At 44.7% G+C, this 20,605-nt stretch overlaps 1 protein-coding gene and 1 pseudogene across 2 annotated transcripts in view; one reads left to right on the top strand and one right to left on the bottom strand.

Annotated features, from left to right (window-relative positions):
• The window catches only part of 6330549D23Rik (RIKEN cDNA 6330549D23 gene), a 23,158-nt pseudogene extending 8,082 nt beyond the window's left edge, over positions 1-15,076 (top strand). The window contains exon 2 of the transcript NR_003619.2: positions 12,611-15,076. The product of NR_003619.2 is annotated as an RIKEN cDNA 6330549D23 gene (transcript). The remainder of the gene's footprint in view (positions 1-12,610) is intronic.
• The window catches only part of Lix1l (Lix1-like), a 24,220-nt gene extending 3,615 nt beyond the window's left edge, over positions 1-20,605 (bottom strand). Inside the window, exons 1-4 of the mRNA NM_001163170.1 lie at positions 20,265-20,605; positions 7,183-7,346; positions 2,997-3,137; positions 334-429 (exon numbers count right to left, since the gene is read on the bottom strand). Of these exons, the coding sequence (NP_001156642.1) occupies positions 334-429; positions 2,997-3,137; positions 7,183-7,346; positions 20,265-20,556 (693 nt within the window). The 5' untranslated portion in view covers positions 20,557-20,605. The remainder of the gene's footprint in view (positions 1-333; positions 430-2,996; positions 3,138-7,182; positions 7,347-20,264) is intronic.

Here is a 20,605-nt window from a genome sequence, read left to right as displayed (position 1 = left end):
TGTGGGGGGTACACATACATTCATTCTGTCAGTTCTGTTTCTCTAGAGAACCCTGACTAATACAACCAGGATAGTGAGTTTAAGTTAGGAGACTGCATCAGAATTACAGGGGAAAAGTTTTACAAATCATATTGTGGAAGCATCTATAATTACCAATTCTGGTATGCACCCCGAGGGGGAAGAGAGGTAATTGTGCACTGTAAATTTTAACCACATTTTCTCCCTGTGTCTTTTTCTGAATAAGGAGGTAAGGATTAGTAGGTGGCATTAAAATTGCTGTGTCTGTCAGGCTGCTCTGCTTTATTAGAGCCAGGGATGTGAGTGGAACTGTACCTGGAACTCCAGCATTGACTTGCCCTTGTTAGATTCCAACATGAATCGGAAGGCACCAATCCCCGTATTTGGGTTGTCAGCTTCCTCTCTGTTACCCTGGTAACAGGAGAAAGAAAATGACAAATAGATCTTTAGTCAGATTATTTTGACTGGCACTATCCAATAGACACTAGTCACATTTCTGTGCGTGTGAATATGTATGTGCATGTGTGCAGCGTACTCATCTGGAGGCCGGAGGCTAGTGCGTGCTATTCCTCAGAAACACTGACCACTCCTGTCAGACAGGATGCTTGGCCTGAGGCTCTCCAGGCAGGCTAGACTGGCTGGAACTATCCATGAGAGCTACCACACTCAGCACTTTAAGTGGGCTTTGGGGATCAAAATAAGGGCCTTGTGCTTGCAAGGCAAATGCTTTACTGCTAACTCATCTCTAGCCCTTCGCACACTTCATCTCAGCCAAAAGGCCAAGGAGTGATATCTCTAGCCCTTCATGAGCCACATATTTAATTTTTAAAGATTTTTTTTCCTTTTTTTAAAATTAGGTATTTTCTTCATTTACATTTCCAATGCTATCCCAAAAGTCCCCCATACCCTCCCCCACTACTCTCCTCCCCCCTCCTAAAGATTTTTTTTTTTAATGTGTGTATGTTTGTGTATCGTGTGAATGTCAACAGAGGCCAGAGGAAGGTAGCAGCTTCCCCTTGGAGCTGGAGCTACAGACAGCTCACCTGACATAAAGAACTGAACTCCCATCCTTTTAGAAAGCAGCAAGTGTTGGGGCTGGAGAGATGGATCAGAGGTTAAGAGCACTAACAGCTCTTCCAAAGGTCCTGAGTTCAAATCTCAACAACCACCTGGTGGCTCACAACCATCCGTAATGAGATCTGATGTCCTCTTCTAGTGTCTGAAGACAGCTAAAGTGTGCTTATGTATAATAATAAATAAATCTTAGAAAAAGAAGGCAGCAAGTGCTCTGAACTGCTGAGCCATTTTACCAGCTCCCATACGTTTAATTTTAAATGTTCAGTTGCCACATTGAAATAAAAACAAATAGTTTAGCTGGGTGGTGGTGGTGCATGCCTTTAATCCCAGCACTTGGGAGGCAGAGGCAGGTGGATTTCTGAGTTCGAGGCCAGGCTGGTCTACAGAGTAAGTTCTAGGATAGCCAAGGCTATACAGAGAAATTCTGTCTCGAAAAAAACCAAACCAACCAAACAAACAAACAAATAAATAAATAGTTTAAGAGTCTCTGTGTATGTGTGGAGGCCAGATATTAATTCTCTTTCTCTCTCTCTCTCCCTCCCTCCCTCCCTCCCTTCTTCCCTCCCTCTTTTATTTGTTGTTTTTCTCTTGTTTGTTTTTAAGATTTATTAACTTATTTTATGTATATTAGTACCCTGTAGCCATCTTCAGACACACCAGAAGAAGGCTTCAGATCCCATTATACATAGTTGTGAGCCATCATGTGGTTCTGGGAATTGAACTCAGGATCTCTGAAAGAGCAGTCAGTGCTCTTAATCATTGATCCATGTGTCCAGGACCTTGTTTTGGGTTTTGTTTTTTTGTTTTTGTTTTTAAAATTTGTTTTTTGATGTCTCTTGTGAGACTATGCCAGGGCCTAGCAAACACAGAAGTGGATGCTCACAGTCAGCTATTGGATGGGTCACACGGCCCCCAATGGAGGAGCTAGAGAAAGTACCCAAGGAGCTAAAGGGATCTGCAACCCTATAGGTGAAACAACATTATGAACTAACCAGTACCCGGGAGCTTTTGACTCTAGCTGCGTATGTATCAAAAGATGGCCTAGTCGGCCATCACTGGAAAGAGAGGCCCATTGGACTTGCAAACTTTATATGCCCCAGTACAGGGGAACGCCAGGGCCAAAAAGGGGGAGTGGGTGGGTAGGGGAGTGGTGGTGGGTTGGTATGGGGGACTTTTGGTATAGCATTGGAAATGTAAATGAGCTAAATACCTAATAAAAAATTTTTAAAAAAAATTGTTTTTTGAGACAGTTTCACTGTGTATCTCTGGCTGTTCTGGAACTCAATCTGTAGACTAGTCTGGCCTTGAACTCAGAGATTCACCAGTCTCTGCCTCCTATGTGCTGGGATTAAAGATGTATACTACCACCACCCAGCTGATAAAAAATTTTCTTATTATTTTTGTTTGTTTGAGATAGGTTTTCTCTATGGTCCTGGTTATCCTGCTACTCACATGACCATCATTATAAAAAAAAATGAATTCCACAAAGCTCAGATTAAAAATATCATGATACCAAAGAAATATAAAGACAAATCAATAAACATAAAAACACGGGTAAGGAATTAAAGACAGACTTGGAGCGCGGGCACGCACACACACACATTGGTAGAATAAACAGAATAGAAATGCAGACAAAAGGGCTGGAGCCATAGCTCAGTCATTAAGAGCACTGGCTACTGCCCCAGAGGACCAGGGTTCAATCCCCAGCACCCACATAGCACATCAGAACCATCTATAAATCCAGTATCAGGGACCTGATGCTCATCTGGCTTCTAGGCACTGCATGTATGTGGTACACCCATATATACAAAATAATCAAATACAAACAGAAAAGAACAAAAATGGATGGGTTCCTTGCCTCTCCCATTCCCCATGCTCCCTCCCATTTCCAAGTTCCTTACATTGAAAGATGCCAGGGCCTCTGAGACACTCTTCTCAATAAACTCATCAGTAATTCTTCGGGATGGATGCTCATTAAACACAGAGTTCATTAATGCAATCTTTGCAGCACTTCGCCGGGCCTCAGCTTTTGTGGGACAAAACTAGGCAGGAGAGAAAGAGTGAGAATATATACACGTGTGCATCTCAGAGGGGGAGGAGGAGGAGGAGCAGCAGGGAGGACACCACTGAGGAGGGAGGAGGAGCAGCAGGGAGGACACCACTGAGGAGGGAGGAGGAGGAGAAGGGAGGACACCACTGAGGAGGGAGGAGGAGGAGAAGGGAGGACACCACTGAGGAGGGAGGAGGAGGAGCAGGGAGGACACCACTGAGGAGGGAGGAAGAGCAGCAGGGAGGACACCACTGAGGAGGGAAGAAGAGCAGGGAAGACACCACCAAGGAGGGAGGAGGAGGAGCAGGGAGGACACCACTGAGGAGTGAGGAGGAGCCGCAGGGAGGACACCACTGAGGAAGAGGACATTTGGACACCATGGATGAATCAGTTGCATTCATCACACTTTCCGAAGCTTTAGTGAAAAATGGCATGGTGTTTGGAAACAATTTTGACTCAACATCCTGAAGTCATTAAAGAATTGGAGATGACTACTCCTACAAAATTGAATGCAGAGCTAGGAAAGCTGCCGAAGTCAGCAGATAGCCATAAGACATGGAAAATGCCTTTATGTAAAGTGTCAGTGGACTAATTACTCAAAAGCCAGTTTGTCAGGCAAGGCTCTCTGAATTCTGGGTAACCCAAGATTTAAACAAGGCCATGCATGACCTGTTGGAAGCACCCATCTGGGATTCTTCCACGTTCTTTTAGCTGTAAACAGGCATTTTCTACAGCAGATCAGAGGAGCTACCTCCATAGGAGCTAAGGCTGAAGATGTCTTTTTTGCTTGCAGTAAATGCAGGGAAGATGGGTCACAGAGGGAAGGAATGATGACTGAGGAAAACAAGGGAAACAGCTTTTTAAAACTAACATGGTCTTAGGGCAAATCTAGTGTTCAGAAGTCAGATCACCCTGACTTCAGATCCTTAGGCATCATGGCCTTCTGCTATAGTCTTTAGCAGGTGCTGAAGAAGCCTCTGCGCCTTGGTCACTCATGATTAAGAAGAGTGATATAGCTGTTTGCTTTTCTGAGATAAGGTGTCTGTCTCTCTGTGTAGCTCCGGCTGTCCTGGAACTCACTATGTAGACCAGGCTGACCTTGAACACAGATCTCTCTCTCCCAAGTGCTGGGATTAATGGCGGGCGTGTATTACCACATTGGCTTGATGTTTCAGCTTTCAAAGGGACAGTGGGAGATGATGTCACTTAACTATATTGATAAGTCCTGGTTTCCCCTGGAGGGCAGTTCCCTCTGAGACAGCATATGGAACTTGATATATCCACACTAAGATTTTTTGTTTCTTTAGTTTCTCTATTTCTACTTTATTATTAACCTGTTAACTACTTTATCCCATAATATTACTACTAAAAAAAGTCGGTGTGAAGAAAATCACTAGGAAAATTCCACCTGCCAAGGGGAATGTAAAATAAGCTAAAAGAAGCCAAGAACAGATAATTTGACTTTCAGAAAATAACAAATCAAAGTAAAACTCAGCCTGCCCTTCAGATGGTGATGGGTTGAGAAGGAGCCATAATACTCTGAGGAAAGAAAGGGGGCTGAGATGGGCCAGTGTTAAAGGACTTGCTGCACAGGTGTGACAGCCAGAATTCAGACTCCCAGGTTCTGGAACCCATATACATGATGCCTGCCTGAGGTTCCAGCCTCTGGAACAGCAGAGCTGGGATCCCCAGAGCAAGCTGGCTAGCAAGAGCCGCCATGTTGGCACACTGTAGGTTTGACTGAGAAATTCCGCACTGATGAGGAAGGTGGGAGAGTAGCTGAGGATGTTTCTCTATGTCAGCCTCAGGATTCCACACACACAGCAGGCGTGGGTACATGCACCCACACTCGTGCACACCACGAACGAAAATGGGAAACTAAGTAATCGTTAGTCATCCTGGGCTTATATTTATCTGAAATGGCTCAAGTGTTGAGCCAAAAGGCTTAGTCGTCTGATTTAAAACAAAGCTACCAAGCCAGGCATGGTGGTGTACACCTTTAATGCAGGCAAATTTCCATGAGTTCGGTCAGGGCCAGCTTGTTCTACAGAGTGAGTCCCAGAACAGCCAGGACTACAGATCCCGTCTATGGAGGGGGGTGGGGGTGGGGGGGACTGAGGTTGAGATTGAGAGATTTCCTTAGGAAATCTCTGTTTAAGGCAAAAACTGAGCTATAGTGGGAGTGGGTTTTACTCATGCGATAGGTAAATTGTCATCTATGTACTCTGAATGGGTGGCAAGTTTTTAATACTGACCAAGAAGAAAGATAGTTTGCAAGGTCCTGGGTTCAATCCTATGTGTATACACACACATATACACATATACAGAGGGGAAAAAACAGATACATTTGGGAATCCTTGCAAAGACAAGCAATAATGATATATTGTAAGTCATATGATGAGGAAACCCAAGGTGCTATAGACACAGCAAGGGCTCCAACCATATCTGATGGTGACACAACCACATGAAAACTAACCAAAGGTATCTATTATCTTCTTTTAATTCTATCCAGACTCTTTAAGGTGGCATTTTGGAAGGCTGCCTTCCTCTCTGAAATGGAAAAAAAACAGTTCTTGATAATATTCATAGAATCTGTATAATTTATTTTTAAAGATTTTTATAATCTGTTTTATTTGTGTGTATATATACATGTATGTATATGTATGTATTGTGTATGTATGTATATATGCTTATATACACACACACATACATACATATATATGGGTGTGAGTGCCAGTAAAGGCCAAAAGGGAGTGTGGGATTCCCTGGAGCTAGAGTTACCAGTGGTTGTAAGCTGTCTGACATGAGTGCTGGGATCTTAACTTGGTCCTCTGAAAGAGCAGCCAGCTCTCTTAATGGTTGAACCACCTCTTTAGCCCCTATAATTTCTCACTAGCCTACAAAGTTCTCAAGTATTGCCTTTCATCTCTGTATAGAACCTTAGCAATAGGAAAACTGTAGAAACAGTGTAACTGGGAAGCTAGGGCTGGCTGTAGCTCAGTTGTAGAGTGTTTGCCTGGTGTGCTGGAGGCCCTAGGAGCAGCCCCCTAAGCACTTCATAAATGGGGCATGATAGCTCTATGTCTGATAATCCCAGCACTTGGGAGATGGGAACAGGAGGATCAAAAGTTCAGCATGGTCATCCTTAGCTACATATTTTGAGGCTAGGCTGGACTACATGAGATCCTGTCTTTAAAAAAAGAAAAAAAGGAAGAGGGGATGGAGAAACGACTCTTCTTGCTCTTCCAGAGGACCTGAATCCGGTTCTCACACACAGAGAACCCACATCACAAGGTTTATAACCACCTGTAACTCCAGCCCCAGGGGCTTGCTATCATCTTCAGGCTTTATACACATTCCCCCAACATACATACATATACATGTAATTAAAAATAAAATCAGAGCCAGGTGGTTGTGGAGCACGCCTTGAATCCCAACACTTGGGAAGCAGAGGCAGGCAGATCTCTTCAGTTCCAGGCCAGCCTGGTCTATACAGCAAATTCAAAGACAGCCAGGGTTGTCACATAGAGAAACACTATCTCAAAAATCATCATTATTATCATCATCATCAGAGCTGGAGAGATTGGTTGGAGCACTAGCTGCTCTTACAGAGGACTCAGGTTAGATTCCCAGTACCCACATGGCAGCTTAAAACACTCTGGAACTTTATTCCAGGGTATCTGGGCACTCCTCAAATGTTCTACACAGCCATAGAAGCTAGCAAGACAGCCATACAAATTTCAAAAAGAAGAAATGCAAGGAGTTGGGAGTGCGAGCGTGGAAGCCAGATTAAAGCAAAGGTTGGCGTTGGGAGTGCAGTAACTGCTCAAATTTGAAATGGGTTTGAGTTGTAGGCCAAAACAAAGTATGCTGATTGAGGCTCCTCTGTGATCTCACGAGCCTCAGGTGCTTGCTGGAAGGATTTGCCCAGAGTTAGTCCTCATATCCATGACATCAGGCAGAGACCAACGGCCAAATGATACAAGTCCTTACTAGCACTTACACATTTACCCTTTCTGCAGCCTCATGAGTCTTACCTGGAAACTCCCGAAGCAGCTCCCCCCAGGCAGAGTGACATAGCAGACGTAGGGAGGGCTGTTGGAGGGGACCATCTCGTACACCACCAGAGCCCCGTTCTTCAAGTCAGCGCCCCGAGACTGTTTCATCTGCCAGAATTCCTGAAGGGCCTCCACCACATTCACTGCAAGAGGGCAGACATAGACTAATAAATCAGCATGCCAAAGTTGGGCTTCTGTCCTCCTTTTCCTCCTCCTCCCCTTCTTCCTCCCCAATGCTCTAGTTCCTAGCTTCTTACAGTATGGGTTGTAACCTTGTATGGGGTGAGGTAAATAAATGGGAGAGTGGGAAACTGGAAACAGAAAAAGGCTCCTGGATGTGCTGTAAACAAAATGATTCAAAATCAACTGTGAAATGAGCCCACGGTATTTCTGACAATGCCACTGGTGGAGGAACATAGAGCAACGCAGCAGCCTTGGTGCCTTGTGACACGTCAAAGATGGCCGAATCACTTCTGCTCAGATTGGAGATGCTTATAGGTCATGAACTGCACTGTCTCTAGCATGAAGTTTTTGGATCTTATGGAAACATAATAGTTTCTAAATAGTTCCAAAAATAGTGTATTTTTTATTGTGTTAAAATGTTCTATTTAAAAATTGTTTTGTGGGACTGAAAAGATGGCTCAGCCATTTAGAACATTAAATGTCAGATTTATCTTTTATTTCTTTGTATGTTTATGAGTATTTTGCCTGCACGTATGCCTGAGCACTATACATGTGAGGTGCTGGTGGAGGTTAGAGTGCACGTCAGATCCCCTGGAATTGGAGTTTGGGTGGTTGAGAGGCACCATGTAGGTGCTGGGAACCCAACCCTAGTCTATTGAGCTCTCTCTCTAGCCCTGCAATGTTTGCTTTTAAGAGTTGTTGGTTTAAGTTTGATTAAAATAGATAGATGGAAGCCAGAGTGATGGCTCAGCAGTTAAGAGCTCTGACCACACTCTTCCAGAGGTCCTGAATTCAATTCCCAGCAACCACATGGTAACTCACAACCATCTGTAATGGGACCCAATGCCCTCTTCTGGTGTGTCTGAAGACAGCTACAGTGTACTCATATACATTAAATAAGTAATATTAAAAAATAGATAGATGGATAGATGGATGGATGGATACATAGATAAGTGGAGGTAACCAAGACGACTCTTCTTGAGCCTGGTGATATAGTTCCATTTCTGAAATCCACATAAAGATGGACGAGAACTGACGCCATGGAACTGTTCCCTGACCTCCATGGCACAAATGCCCATAAATGTGTATCATGCACACATATAAATAAATAAGTACAATTTTAATTGTTATGTGTATTTTGGCTTGTGATTAAAAGTTTTCTTTTAAAAGGCTTATTATTTTTGTATATGGGTAGATGTGCTTGAGTATGTTTGAGCACCCTGTGTGTGCAGGTGCCCATAGATCTAGGAGAGGGTACTGAGTCTCTGTACCTGGAGTTGCACATTGCAGCTCAGGACAGAGTTTTTAACAATTTCTGGAACAGCCCTAACTACTTCTGCCACTCTGTACTAAGTACTACCATAAATCAGCTCTCGGTATTGATGATGATGGGTTCAGAGTATCAATCAACTTTAAAACTGTTGAAGATGCTCTATGTCCACAGTGTCAAATGCTCATCCTAGATTTATTTTGTTAAGAAATAACAGGCCGGGCAGTGGTGGCACACACCTTTAATCCCAGCACTTGGGAGACAAAGGCAGGCGGATTTCTGAATTGGAGGCCGGCCTGGTCTAAAGAATGAGTTCCAGGATAGCCAGGGCTACACAGAGAAACCCTGTCTTGAAAAAACAAGAAAAACCAAACAACAACAACAACAAAACCCCACGGGTAAATGAACAAAATAAGAAATAGATATACAGGCTGGGGAGATGGCTCATGGATTAAGAGTACTGTTAACCTCAGGCTTTTCTGAAGGTCCTGAGTTCAAATCCCAGCAACCACATGGTAGCTAACAACCATCTGTAATGAGATCTGATGCTCTCTTCTGGTGTGTCTGAAGACAGCTGCAGTGCACTTACATACAATAAATAAATCTTTGGGCCGGAGCAAGCAGAGGTCCTGAGTTTAATTCCCAGCAACTACATGTTGGTTCACAACCATCTGTACAGCTACAGTGTACTTATATGTATAAAATAAATAAATAAATCTTTAACCCCCCCACAGATTGTAATGCTTTAAGTTAGTATCACCAATAAAAACTGACCAAAATAAATAATAGCAGCACATGCCTTTAATCCCAGCTCTTGGGAGGCAGAGGCGGGCCAGCCTGGTCTACAGAGCAAGTACCATGACAGCCAGTGCTACATAAAGAAATCCTGTCTTGGAAAAAAACCAACAAACCAATAAGTGCAAATAAACAAGTTCGACTATCTCATTAGTATGCATATTTGTCTTAATCTTTAGTAAATGGTAAAGTATATGTATACTAAATAACTTTTATTGTATCTGTGTGTGTGTGGTTTTATACGTGTGTGTCTGGGTGTGAGTATAGGTACATATGTCACAACCTATCTGGGGACAAAAGACAATCTTGGTTTATTAGTCCCTCGTGTCTGACTTGTTTGAGGGAGGGCTTCTTGTTCATCACTACTAAGCCACACTAGCTGGCCTGTGAGCCTCCTGGGATTTTGATTCCATCACTCGTCTTGCCACAGGCACACTGGGATTACAGATGTGCTGCACTGCATCCGCCTTTCTGTGGATTCTTCAAACCTGAGCTCTGGTCCTCACACTTGTGTGGTGTGTATTTTATCACTGAATCATCTCTCTAACCCTAAAGAATTGCTTTAATTCTAGTTTATTACCAGGAAATGCTTGATTTGTATATCTCTTCTATATACCTATATTCCCAAGGTTTCAGAACAATTTCTTGGGCAAAAAGAGTGTGGCCAATGGAAGAGTTTAAAAACCCCTGCTTTATCTCACATTTTGATTAGTACTGGATACCAAAGGAGCTTAACTTAAATACTATAGGTGGTGTTTCCAGGGCCAGCCAGCCATTATTACTGTGGATAAAGTACACGTCAGGTATTCTACAATTGGTCGACTGGCCTAGGAGAGTGACAGCCATCACCAGTAAGTAGCTCCATCACATTCATGGAGTACTTACTAAATATCGGGTGCTGTACCCACCAATCATAACCTTACGAGGCCGGTCCTTTTGTCATTACCATTTTACAGATGAGGAATAAGACAGGGAAGGATTCAATAGCTGTGCTGGAGAGATGGCTCAGGGGAGAAGAGCATTGGCTCCTCAGTAATAACAGTCCCTGGGGATCAGATGCCACCTTCTAGTCTCCACAAGACTTATACATAGGCAGGACACCCATACACATAAAATACAAATAATTACAACATTTTTTAAGGCTATGAACTACTGAACCATCAGGCTACAGAACAAGAAGCAAACCTAGCTAGGTGTGGTGGTACACGTCTGTAATCCTTGCACTTGGGAAGCTGTGGCAGAAATTTAGGGCTGTACTGCTTATGTTTATGTCAACCTGACACAAGTAGGATCATCTGGGAAGAAGGAATATGAATGGATAAAATGTTTTGACTATACTGGAGGCAAATCCATAGGGTATTTTCTTGGTTGATGGTTTATGTGTGAGGGCCCATCCATTGTGGAGGTGCCCCCCCCCCCATGCACCTGAATATAGGAAAGCAGGCCTAGCAAGCTATGTGGAACAAGTCAGGAAGCAGCACTCCTCCATGGCCCATGTTCACAGGTTCCTACTAGGTTTGAGTTCCTGCCTTGTAATGGTTGTTCTTGGTTGTCAACTTGACTGCATCTGGAATTAAAATCCAAAGTGGCGGGAACTCGGTGAGGGGTTTAAAAAAATTTTTTTTTATTTTCGTTTTATATACCTTGGTGTTCTGCCTGCATGCATATCTGTGTGAGGGTGTCAGATCTTAGAGTTACAGACAGCTGTGAGCTGCCATGCAGGTGCTGGGACATGAACCTCTGGAAGAGCAGTCAGTGTTCTTAACCACTGAGCCAGCTCTCCAGCCCTCCCCCACTCTTTGCTTTGTTTGTCCTTCACTGGCCTTAACCCCTACTTATTCAGGGTTCCAGCATCTATTCAAGACTAGCTGCGACACCCAGCCTCATAGACTAAGCAAGCAACTTTTGAATTCTTGGTAGCCATTGTTGGATTAGCTGAACTACAATCTACCTGTAAACCATTCTAATAAATCTCCCTCCCTCTCTCTCTCTCTCTCTCTCTCTCTCTCTCTCTCTCACACACACACACACACACACACACACACACACACGAGCAATATGAGAGAGAGGTTCATTATATAGGCTATTACTCTAGTGAGTCCTGACTAATATATACCTTGACTTCCCTCAGAACTGTAAGCTGAAATAAACCCTTTCCTCCCCAGGTTGGTTTTTATCATGATGTTTTATGACAGCAATGGGAACCCTAAGAGAAAGGCCATCCTTTAGAGGGGAGGGGATAGGAGAATGGTTCTTGTAGTTATAATACTTGCTGTGCAACACGAGACCCTGAGTTTGGCTTCCTAGAACCCAAGTAAAAGCTGATATGATATTGTCTATATATAACCCCGGTGTTGGGGAAGGGGGAGTTGAGTAGAGACAGGTCCCTGGGCTCACTGGCCAACCAGCCTAGACAGAAGGAGAAGCTCTAGGTTCAGTGAGAGATCACTGGCCTCATAGGCACACATATGGGAAGTTCACCAGTGTACACAAGGTCATGTGTATATGACAAACTGATGACCTTGGTTCCACAGTCAAATCATTTTTTTATTGTTGCTGTTTTATTTTTTTCCCCTTACTTACAGGGCCTTACAGATAAGTACTCTACACTAGAGGCTTTAAAAGGTACTTTAGAAAAAACTTAAAAAAAATCTTTATGTGTGTAGATGTTCTACCTGCATGTAAGCGGTGCACATATCACATGCCTGGTACCCTTGGAGGCCAGAAGAGTATTGGATCTCCTGAAACTTAAGTTCAGATGGTTATAAGTGGAATAGAATCCAGGTTCTCTAGAAGAACAGCTGAGGCTCTTACCCTCTGAGCCATCTCTCCAGCCTCTTAGTTGTACATGTTTATTTCTGTTCCAGCCTCCTAATTTCTGGAATTACAGGCACAGCCAACCTAACTTATTGTCAGCGTCCTGAAAACTTTAGACAACACTGCCATTCAAGGAAATATGACCCTCAAACTTGACCCTCAAGTGAATAAACTAATGGGCAGAGTTTCTTTCTGTTTTACAATGTTATGTGTATATTACAAGAGAGAATGGAGCGTATGGATTCTCTTCTGAGGCTTTTCCTGGGTATTAATTTTTTTTTTTTGAGGAACCTTATTTTGGGCAATACACCCTGAGGGTCTCTTCTCCTTCACACCTTGCAGGGTTTGTGGCAACACTGCAATGCCTGCCCTCTTTTTCCATGGGCCACTTCTCAGGACTGTGTTTGCAGGAAGAGGGATGCAATGATGCCTACAAGAAACAGCAGGCATGCTGCCAGCATAGGGGTTCACATCCCCAGCATTAACAAGGCCGAGGGAATAGGACTGCCTCAAGATGGAGGCCACCTGGGCGACAGTAGCCATCCCAAGCAAGCCTCAGCTGCTGAAGTGATATCTTGTCTCACAAAATTAATGAATGACAAAAATGAAAAGAGCAAGCGTGCTTAGTGCTTATTATAAAATGGAAGGTTCTCCAAGATCAGTGTGCCTCTCTCATGATGCGGCCACAGCCTATGCAAGCATCTGCCCGAGCCTTCTGCATCAGACTTAGGGAGCACGAAGACTGTGTCTGTCAAGAGCTCTGAGGAATACCAGCGGAAGCACCTGGCTGCCCATGGCCTGACGATGCTATTTGAACACATGGCCACAAATTACAAGCTTGAATTCACAGCGCTGGTGGTGTTTTTGTCACTGTGGGAGCTGATGGTCCCCTCACGAGAGACTACAACACCCTGCAGGAAGCACTGAGTAACATGGATGATTATGACAAAACCTGCTTGGAGTCTGCATTAGTCAGCGTTTGCAATATTGTCCAGCAAGAATGGGGTGGAGCGATTCCTTGCCAGGTTGTTCTGGTGACTGATGGCTGTCTTGGTATTGGCAGGGGGTCACTGGGACACTCCCTAGCTACTCAGAATCAAAGAAGTGAGAGCAACAGGTTTCCACTCCCCTTCCCTTTCCCATCTAAGTTATATGTCATGTGCTTGGCGAACTTGGAGGAGCTTCAGAGCACCGATTCCTTGGTATGCCTTGGTATACCATAGACTTAATGGTGAAGGGCAAATTTTTCTATTGATGGCCCCCTGTGTTTGAAAAATGTGCAATCTATGTTTGGAAAGCTGATAGATCTGGCGTACACACCTTTCCATACTGTTCTCAAGTGTGGCCACCTAACGGCTGATGTACAAGTCTTGCCAGAGCCTTTTGTTATAGATGAAGAAATTGACCCCATCCCTAAAGTCATTAACACAGACTTGGAAATAGTGGGCTTTATTGACATAGCTGATATTTCCAGCCCCCCAGTTTTGTCCAGGCATTTGGTCTTGCCCATAGCACTTAACAAAGAAGGTGATGAGATGGGTGCTGGCATCACTAATGACAATGAAGATGAGAATTCAGCCAATCAGATTGCTGGCAAAATACCCAACTTCTGTGTCCTGCTCCACAGCAGCCTGAAGGTGGAAGGAATGGTGGCACTTGTCCAACTAGGGCCTGAATGGCATGGAATGCTCTACTCCCAAGCTGACAGCAAGAAGAAATCAAACCTCATGATGTCTCTCTTCGAGCCTGGCCCAGAACCTCTCCCGTGGCTTGGGAAAATGGCCCAGTTGGGGCCCATCTCAGATGCTAAAGAAAATCCTTATGGGGAGGATGACAACAAGAGCCCCTAACGCAAACAACAGGGAAAATACTAGGGTGGATGAGAAGGGGGAGGTGACCATAGGGAAGGGCCATTCAAAGTTTATGCTGGTCTCATATCCAGCTAAAGCAGACCCTGGCATAGACAGCACAGGGCTGGGTCTTCATAATTCCTCAAAGCCAAAGGTAATGGGAGCTAGTTTAGGTAATGCTGAGTTAATGAGAGCCCGAGGAAAAGGGTTTTGTGTTTTGGCTTGGGGTTTGGTTTGGCTTCTTTTTTTTCCTTTTTCTTTCTTTCTTTCTTTCTTTTTTTTTAAGCAGCTGATTGTGATCTACATTTGAAAATGTTCCTAAGTGATGCTGTGATTCGGGGAAGCTGGAGCTCTGGGGCTCAAAGCCTGCAACAGAATTGCAGCATGAATCTAGAGATCCTAAGGGCAAGGTTCTTCCCAGCTTGGGAAACCTAACCAAGATCCAATCTATGTCTGAGCCTCAAAGGGCCTCATGAGTCCCCTAAAACTTACAATCTTACAATGTGTGTACATTGTTTGAGTTTGTACATGTATAAGTGAATAGCCATAGGGTTTTGTTTTGTTGTTTGCTTTGTTGTTTTGTTTTTCAAGACAGGATTTCTCGGTGTAGACCTGGCTGTCCTGGACCATGCTGAACTCAGAGACCCATCTGCTTCTGCCTCCTGAGTGCTGGGATTAAAGGCGAGTGCCCAGCAGGGTTTGATTTCGGTTTGTTTGTTTTTTTTTTTTAAAGCAGATTTTCAGTAAGGAATCATGGACATAATGGTTTATACAAGATATTAGAAGAACAGGATATATTTGATAAATGCAATGCTTTGTGGAAGTTACTGACAGATGCTGGGTTGAGATAAAGACCAAACTCATGTTTAAATGCTTATACCATGATGCTGCGAACACAAAAGGGAATATTTGGGTTTTGTTTTTTACTTATAGGAAATAAAACATTAGATGACTGTCTAAATGAAATGTTGGTGACAAATGATTTCTTACTAAGGATAAAGACATTAAAATAACACATCAGGCAGAGGCAGGTGGATCTCTATGAGTTTGAGGACAGCCTGGTCTATAGAGTTTTCCAGGACAGCCAGAGCTACACAGAGAAACCCTGTCTTGGACAGAGAGATGGGATACACACACGCGCTCGCGCGCGCACACACACACATGCTAATTAAGTGGACCTTTAAAAAGACAATAAATATAGAATAAGGACGCAGCTCAGTAGTAGAGTGTTCGCCTAACAGGCCAAAGCGCTAGCTTGGGCTCAATTCCCAAGCACCAGGGAGGAATGAAGAAAGTAACATAGGAAAAACAACAGTAATAAAAGAATAATTCCAGGACCAGGGGTGGTAGCATACATCTCTAATCCCAGCCCCAAGGGGGCTAAGTCAAAAGCCAGCCAGGACTACATGAGAGCCTTCCTCAAAAAACAAAGCAAGTGGGGGCTTAGTGAGATGGCTCAGTGGGTAAGAGCACCCGACTGCTCTTCTGAAGGTCCAGAGTTCAAATCCCAGCAACCACATGGTGGCTCACAACCATCCGTAACAAGATCTGACTCCCTCTTCTGGTGTGTCTGAAGACAGCTACAGAGTACTTACATATAATAATAAATAAATCTTAAAAAAAAAAAAACAAAGCAAGCAAACAAACAAAAACTCAAACCAGCCAAAGGCAGAGAAAAAGATTAAAGACAATATTGTGTGTGTGTGTGTGTGTGTGTGTGTGTGTAAGGATGAAGGGGTTAAACAGCATGAAGGGGTTAAACAGCAGTAACTAGGTAGTGCCACCGAGAGGTAAGGGGTTTCCCTGATCATTCTAGTTTGTGAGAATACGCTGGCAGAGGTTCATCCAAGATATTATGGAAACAGGGAAGGTGCTTGACAATATTTTATCAACTATTTCCTTTTTCGGTTTTTGGAAGACCATGAATAGCCTAGGGTGCACAGAAGTCTTTGAAGGCCAGCACTGCGGAGTAGCAGTGACTTTGGTAGGACTCTATCTACTGAAGCTAAACAATGCATCCCGACAACCTCTGCGTATTCAGTCTTTGGAGCAGTGAGGCTACCTCATGTGCCAAGGACTTTGCAGATGTGTTTACAGACTCTGACTCGGGGAGTGAGAGATTATACCACTGGCATGGGGAGGCAGAGGCAAGGGGATCTCTATGAATTCAAGACTAACCTGATCTATATTATGAGTTCGAAGCTAGCGAGAGCTACACAGCTCTACAGATACAGCTACTGCCTGCTTCAAAAACAAAAAGAAACAGCAACTGTGAGGGGGAGGTTGGAGTTGGCAAAACAGAAGAGAAGACATCAGAGGCAGACACTGGAGTGCTGCAGTTATGACCAGTGCTCAGGAATGCTGCTGCTATTAGAAGCTGGAGAAGGCAAAGGAGACTAGACTTTCTGGCAGGATCCTGCTAATACCCATTTGGCCCAGTGATACTGATGCTGACGTTTGGCCTGCAGAACTGTAGAAGAACACACACTATTTTGCTAGGGCTCACATAGTCCAGCTTGGCCTCAAAGTCCCCATGTAGCCAGGGATGGCCATGAATTCCCACTGTTCCTTTTACCTCCATCTCCCAAGTAAGGACACAGATATGTACCACCACACCCACTTAATTTCTTTTTTGTTTTTTGTTTTGTTTTGTTTTTCGAGACAGGGTTTCTCTGTATAGCCCTGGATGTCCTGGAGCTCACTTTGCAGACCAGGCTGGCCTCGAACTCAGAAATCTACCTGCCTCTGCCTCCCGAGTGCTGGGATTAATTTCTTTTGTTTTAAGCAGCACAATTTACGATGCTTTGTTATGACAGCCACAAGAAATTAACAGAGGGTCTGATACAGTAGTTCTAAAAATTATAAATGCCCACACCAGTTTAGCTCCAGTGATATTTAGTCTATGGTTGTAATGACAAAGAGTAGCTAATCAGAAAATACCATGCAAAATTCACTTATTCATGGGTGAAGAAATGACTTACTGGTTTAAAGCACTTGCTGCTCTTCCAGAGAACCCAGGTTCAATTCCCAGCACCCACACAGTAGCTCAAAATCATCTGTGATTCTAGTCCCTGGGGATCCAATGCCCTCTTCTAGCCATTGTGGGCACCAGGCATGCACATGGTACACAGACATGCATGCAGGCAAAACACCCATAAACAAAAACATTTAAAAATCAAGACAAGTGTTATAATGCTTATTCTGCAAAAAGTCTCCAACTTAAGGAACAGACCAGAAGCGGCAGAGCCAGGATAAAGAACCAATAATTCACTTGGTTCCAAGACAAGCCCTCTTTCATATTATACTGCCTTGCTCTATTGTGACATTAAGCTTCATGCATGCTCTAAAGCAGACTGGGCTCCATCCACGTAGAGACTAAACATGTGACTTGTTCACCACTGCATCTGGTGAGCAGTAAATATTTATTAAATGAAAAAAATGGAACAGATAAAACTAAAAAAGAGTAAGCAATATCTCTGGAATCCCAATGCCACTGCATGACAGGACCAGGTCCCCAGTCAATGTCCTTCATACCGTACTGTGAGTGGAGCTGAGAATCAACAGCAAGTCAGGCATGATGGCGTACACTTGTAATCCCAGCAGTTGGGAAGCTGAGGCAGGGGAATCACCATGAATTAAAAAGCCTGAACTACACGGTAAGTTCCATACTAACCTGGGCTATAACCAAGAGCTTTTCTCAAAAACAAAACAAAACAAGACAGCCTACACAATAGTGTATGTGTGACTTTTGAGCAGGTATGCGTAGAGGAGTGGGGAGTGGAAGCTAATGTACAGAGGAGGGGACAACAGAAGAGAGGTGTGTGTGTGTGTGTGTGTGTGTGTGTGTGTGTGCTGGGACCCCATGCTGGTGAAGATAAATCTAAAAACTCAGTACTGGAAATGGTGAGCTTAGAGTCTTCAGGAAAAGGATGAAGGATGTGAATTGAAGATGGCATGTAAGGTATCCTCAGATGAGAAAGCGATCTGGACCGAGACCAAAGTAAATTGTATTCAGGGCAACAGAGCCATCCCCTGAATATCTTGCCATCAGTCACAAGGGTACATGGGTGTATGCCAAGGGCAGCTTTGCCTATTAATTGAAGCAGAGTAAGTGATTCCATGTGGTGAGCGACTTTGAGCCAAATCAGCAGAGAGCCAAATTCTCCTACAGCCCTGGCTGGACACCCAGACTGGAAATGAGAAACTCAAGAATAATAAGACGATGGTGGGAGGTGGGGAGACTGAAGGGGAGATGCACCACAGACTCTGAAGCCTGATTGTTCTCGTCAGCACAATCCCTTTGTTCCTTCGTCCTTTCTTAGGAAACTAAAAAGGTTTTCCAGACACTCGGTTTAGAAGCCAGATTAGAGGTTCTTCGGGGCATAGAAACATGGGTGAGGGAAGAGTACATTTCTCTATCATGTCGATAAGTGCCTGTAAGTTTCCAAGAGGAACTCTTTAGACATAGGGTAGCTAGTTCTGGTTACTACTACACCCGAGGCAAAATGCTTCCCTCAGAATGAGATAAAAAAGAGCCGGACATATTTATGGTGTAGCCATGTTAAACCTTGTTTACTCTAACCGACCTGGAAAGTAACTCTGTTGACTCAGTAGCTTCAGAAGTGCATCCATTTGTAGCCCAGCACCCTACAGAATCCTAGCCTGGCTGCAATTCAAACTGGTTAGAGAGCAAAGAGAAGGGGAGAATAAATGAGCCATCAGGCGTGCAGCAGAGTGGATCTGAACGTTCAACTTCACTGAAATCTTCCTGTTCACAAAGACACAAACATTTAAGAGTAGAAGAAAGTGAAACATGGTCTCAAGGAAGAGATGACCAGAAAATCGGGGCTAGCAATCATTTTAAGTGCCCAATCTGTCATCAATGTGCACAATCCTTGAAGAAACTGCTGCTCAGTGAAGTTATGAGACCCTTTGCCCAAAGACAGAGCCGGGACTGACAGGCCTCCGAAGCCTGTCTGCTCTTTTCACTGAAGCTTCCAAAAGGAAGCAAAGAGTGGGGCGGAAGGAGGTCAACCAACAGTCTGGAAAGAAAGAAAGAGGGTGGGGTGAGCTGTGCAACTTTTCTCCTAGAAAACAGCAAGGAGGCAGTCACTTTTAGACCCAGGAGGACCTGATCAAGGAAACAGAAGGGATGTGTTGGAAATTCCAGACTTAAAGTCTGAGTCATACACCCTTCACTGTGTGTTCCTTGTCGTTTAAACTATGAATTTGGAACCAGGATTCTGACAGGAAATTGGTTAACGTTGCCTAAACAAAAACAACAAAGAAAATTCTCACATCCCTCTTCCCAGAAATTAGGCATCTTTAAGCCGGCAATTTCTAAGCAAAATAAGGTTGTTGCCTGGCTTGTTTCCACAGAATTTAGCATTGAGTGAGCCAGGGCCTGAGATTTATCCTCAGTTCCTGGGCAAGGGCCAGGAATACAGCGCCAGACAGACAGAGGCCCGAGTTGTGAGGCTCCAAACTAAGACACTAAAGCGAGGCACCAAGTCACAGGAAGCTGGCACGGCCTCAATGGTGTGGGTTCAGATTCAAAGGAACAATTATTGTGAGTGACTTTTGAAAGCACTACCTAATAATTCTCCAGCAGATCTGAAGTCATGGTGGAAATTTCATGGTGGGAGGTGGGGTGGGTAAGTTAAGTATGTGAAGAACTAAAAAGTCGAGATTCAGAAGATGAAGTACAAGGGCTCAGGAGATGGGAGTACAGGAATTGCTGAGATCAGAGAGAGAAGACAGAGAAGGGTAAGGATGAGAAATGCCCTGGGTCTGAGATAAAGGAGAGGATCCCACACAATAGGGGCGGGTTCTTAAAGGGAGAAGGACATTAAAATCTTAAGCCTGCTGACAGAGAAAAAGTTGGGAAGAAAAGAGAATTGCATCTGAAAACAGGAGTCCCTGAAGAATGCATTAATAACTCGTGTGTGTGTGTGTGTGTGTGTGTGTGTGTGTGTGTGTACACGCGCGCGTGCGCGCTTGTGTGTGTGTCCAGAAGGAAACTCCCCAAAAGGAAATGCATGCGAAGGCTGGACGCCAAGCGGAGCCACTGTGAGGACAGTGGGAGCTGTGGGAGCCAGGCTCTTGACTAGAGGGTGTCCCGCAGGAGGCCAGTTCCCGACACTTACCTCGACCGTAGCCCTGCGTGTGCTTGGCGAAGCTCCTCACCACCGCCTCCACAGCCTCGCGCAGCACCGCAGGGCTACCCGCGGCGCCGGGGGGCAGGGGCAGCCCGGGGGCCCCAGCCAGAAGCAGCGGAGGCGGGGGCGGGGCGGGGGGCGGCGGGGCGGGCGGCGGGCCCACGGGGGGTGTGGCGGCGCTAGTCGGGGCCCCGGTCACCCCTGGCCGCAGCGCTCGCAAAGTGCCTCTCCCACCGACGCCTACACCGGGCTGCAGCCGCTGTGCTCGCATCGTCTCCATCCCGGTGGCCGGCGGAGCTGGGCCCCGGAGCCTGCCAGCCTGGCGAGCT

This window comes from Mus musculus, chromosome 3 (assembly GCF_000001635.26).
Source record: "Mus musculus strain C57BL/6J chromosome 3, GRCm38.p6 C57BL/6J".
Lineage (NCBI taxonomy): Eukaryota > Metazoa > Chordata > Mammalia > Rodentia > Muridae > Mus > Mus musculus.
The sequence above is the reverse complement of the archived record's forward strand: the minus strand, read 5'-3'. Positions and strand labels throughout refer to the sequence as shown.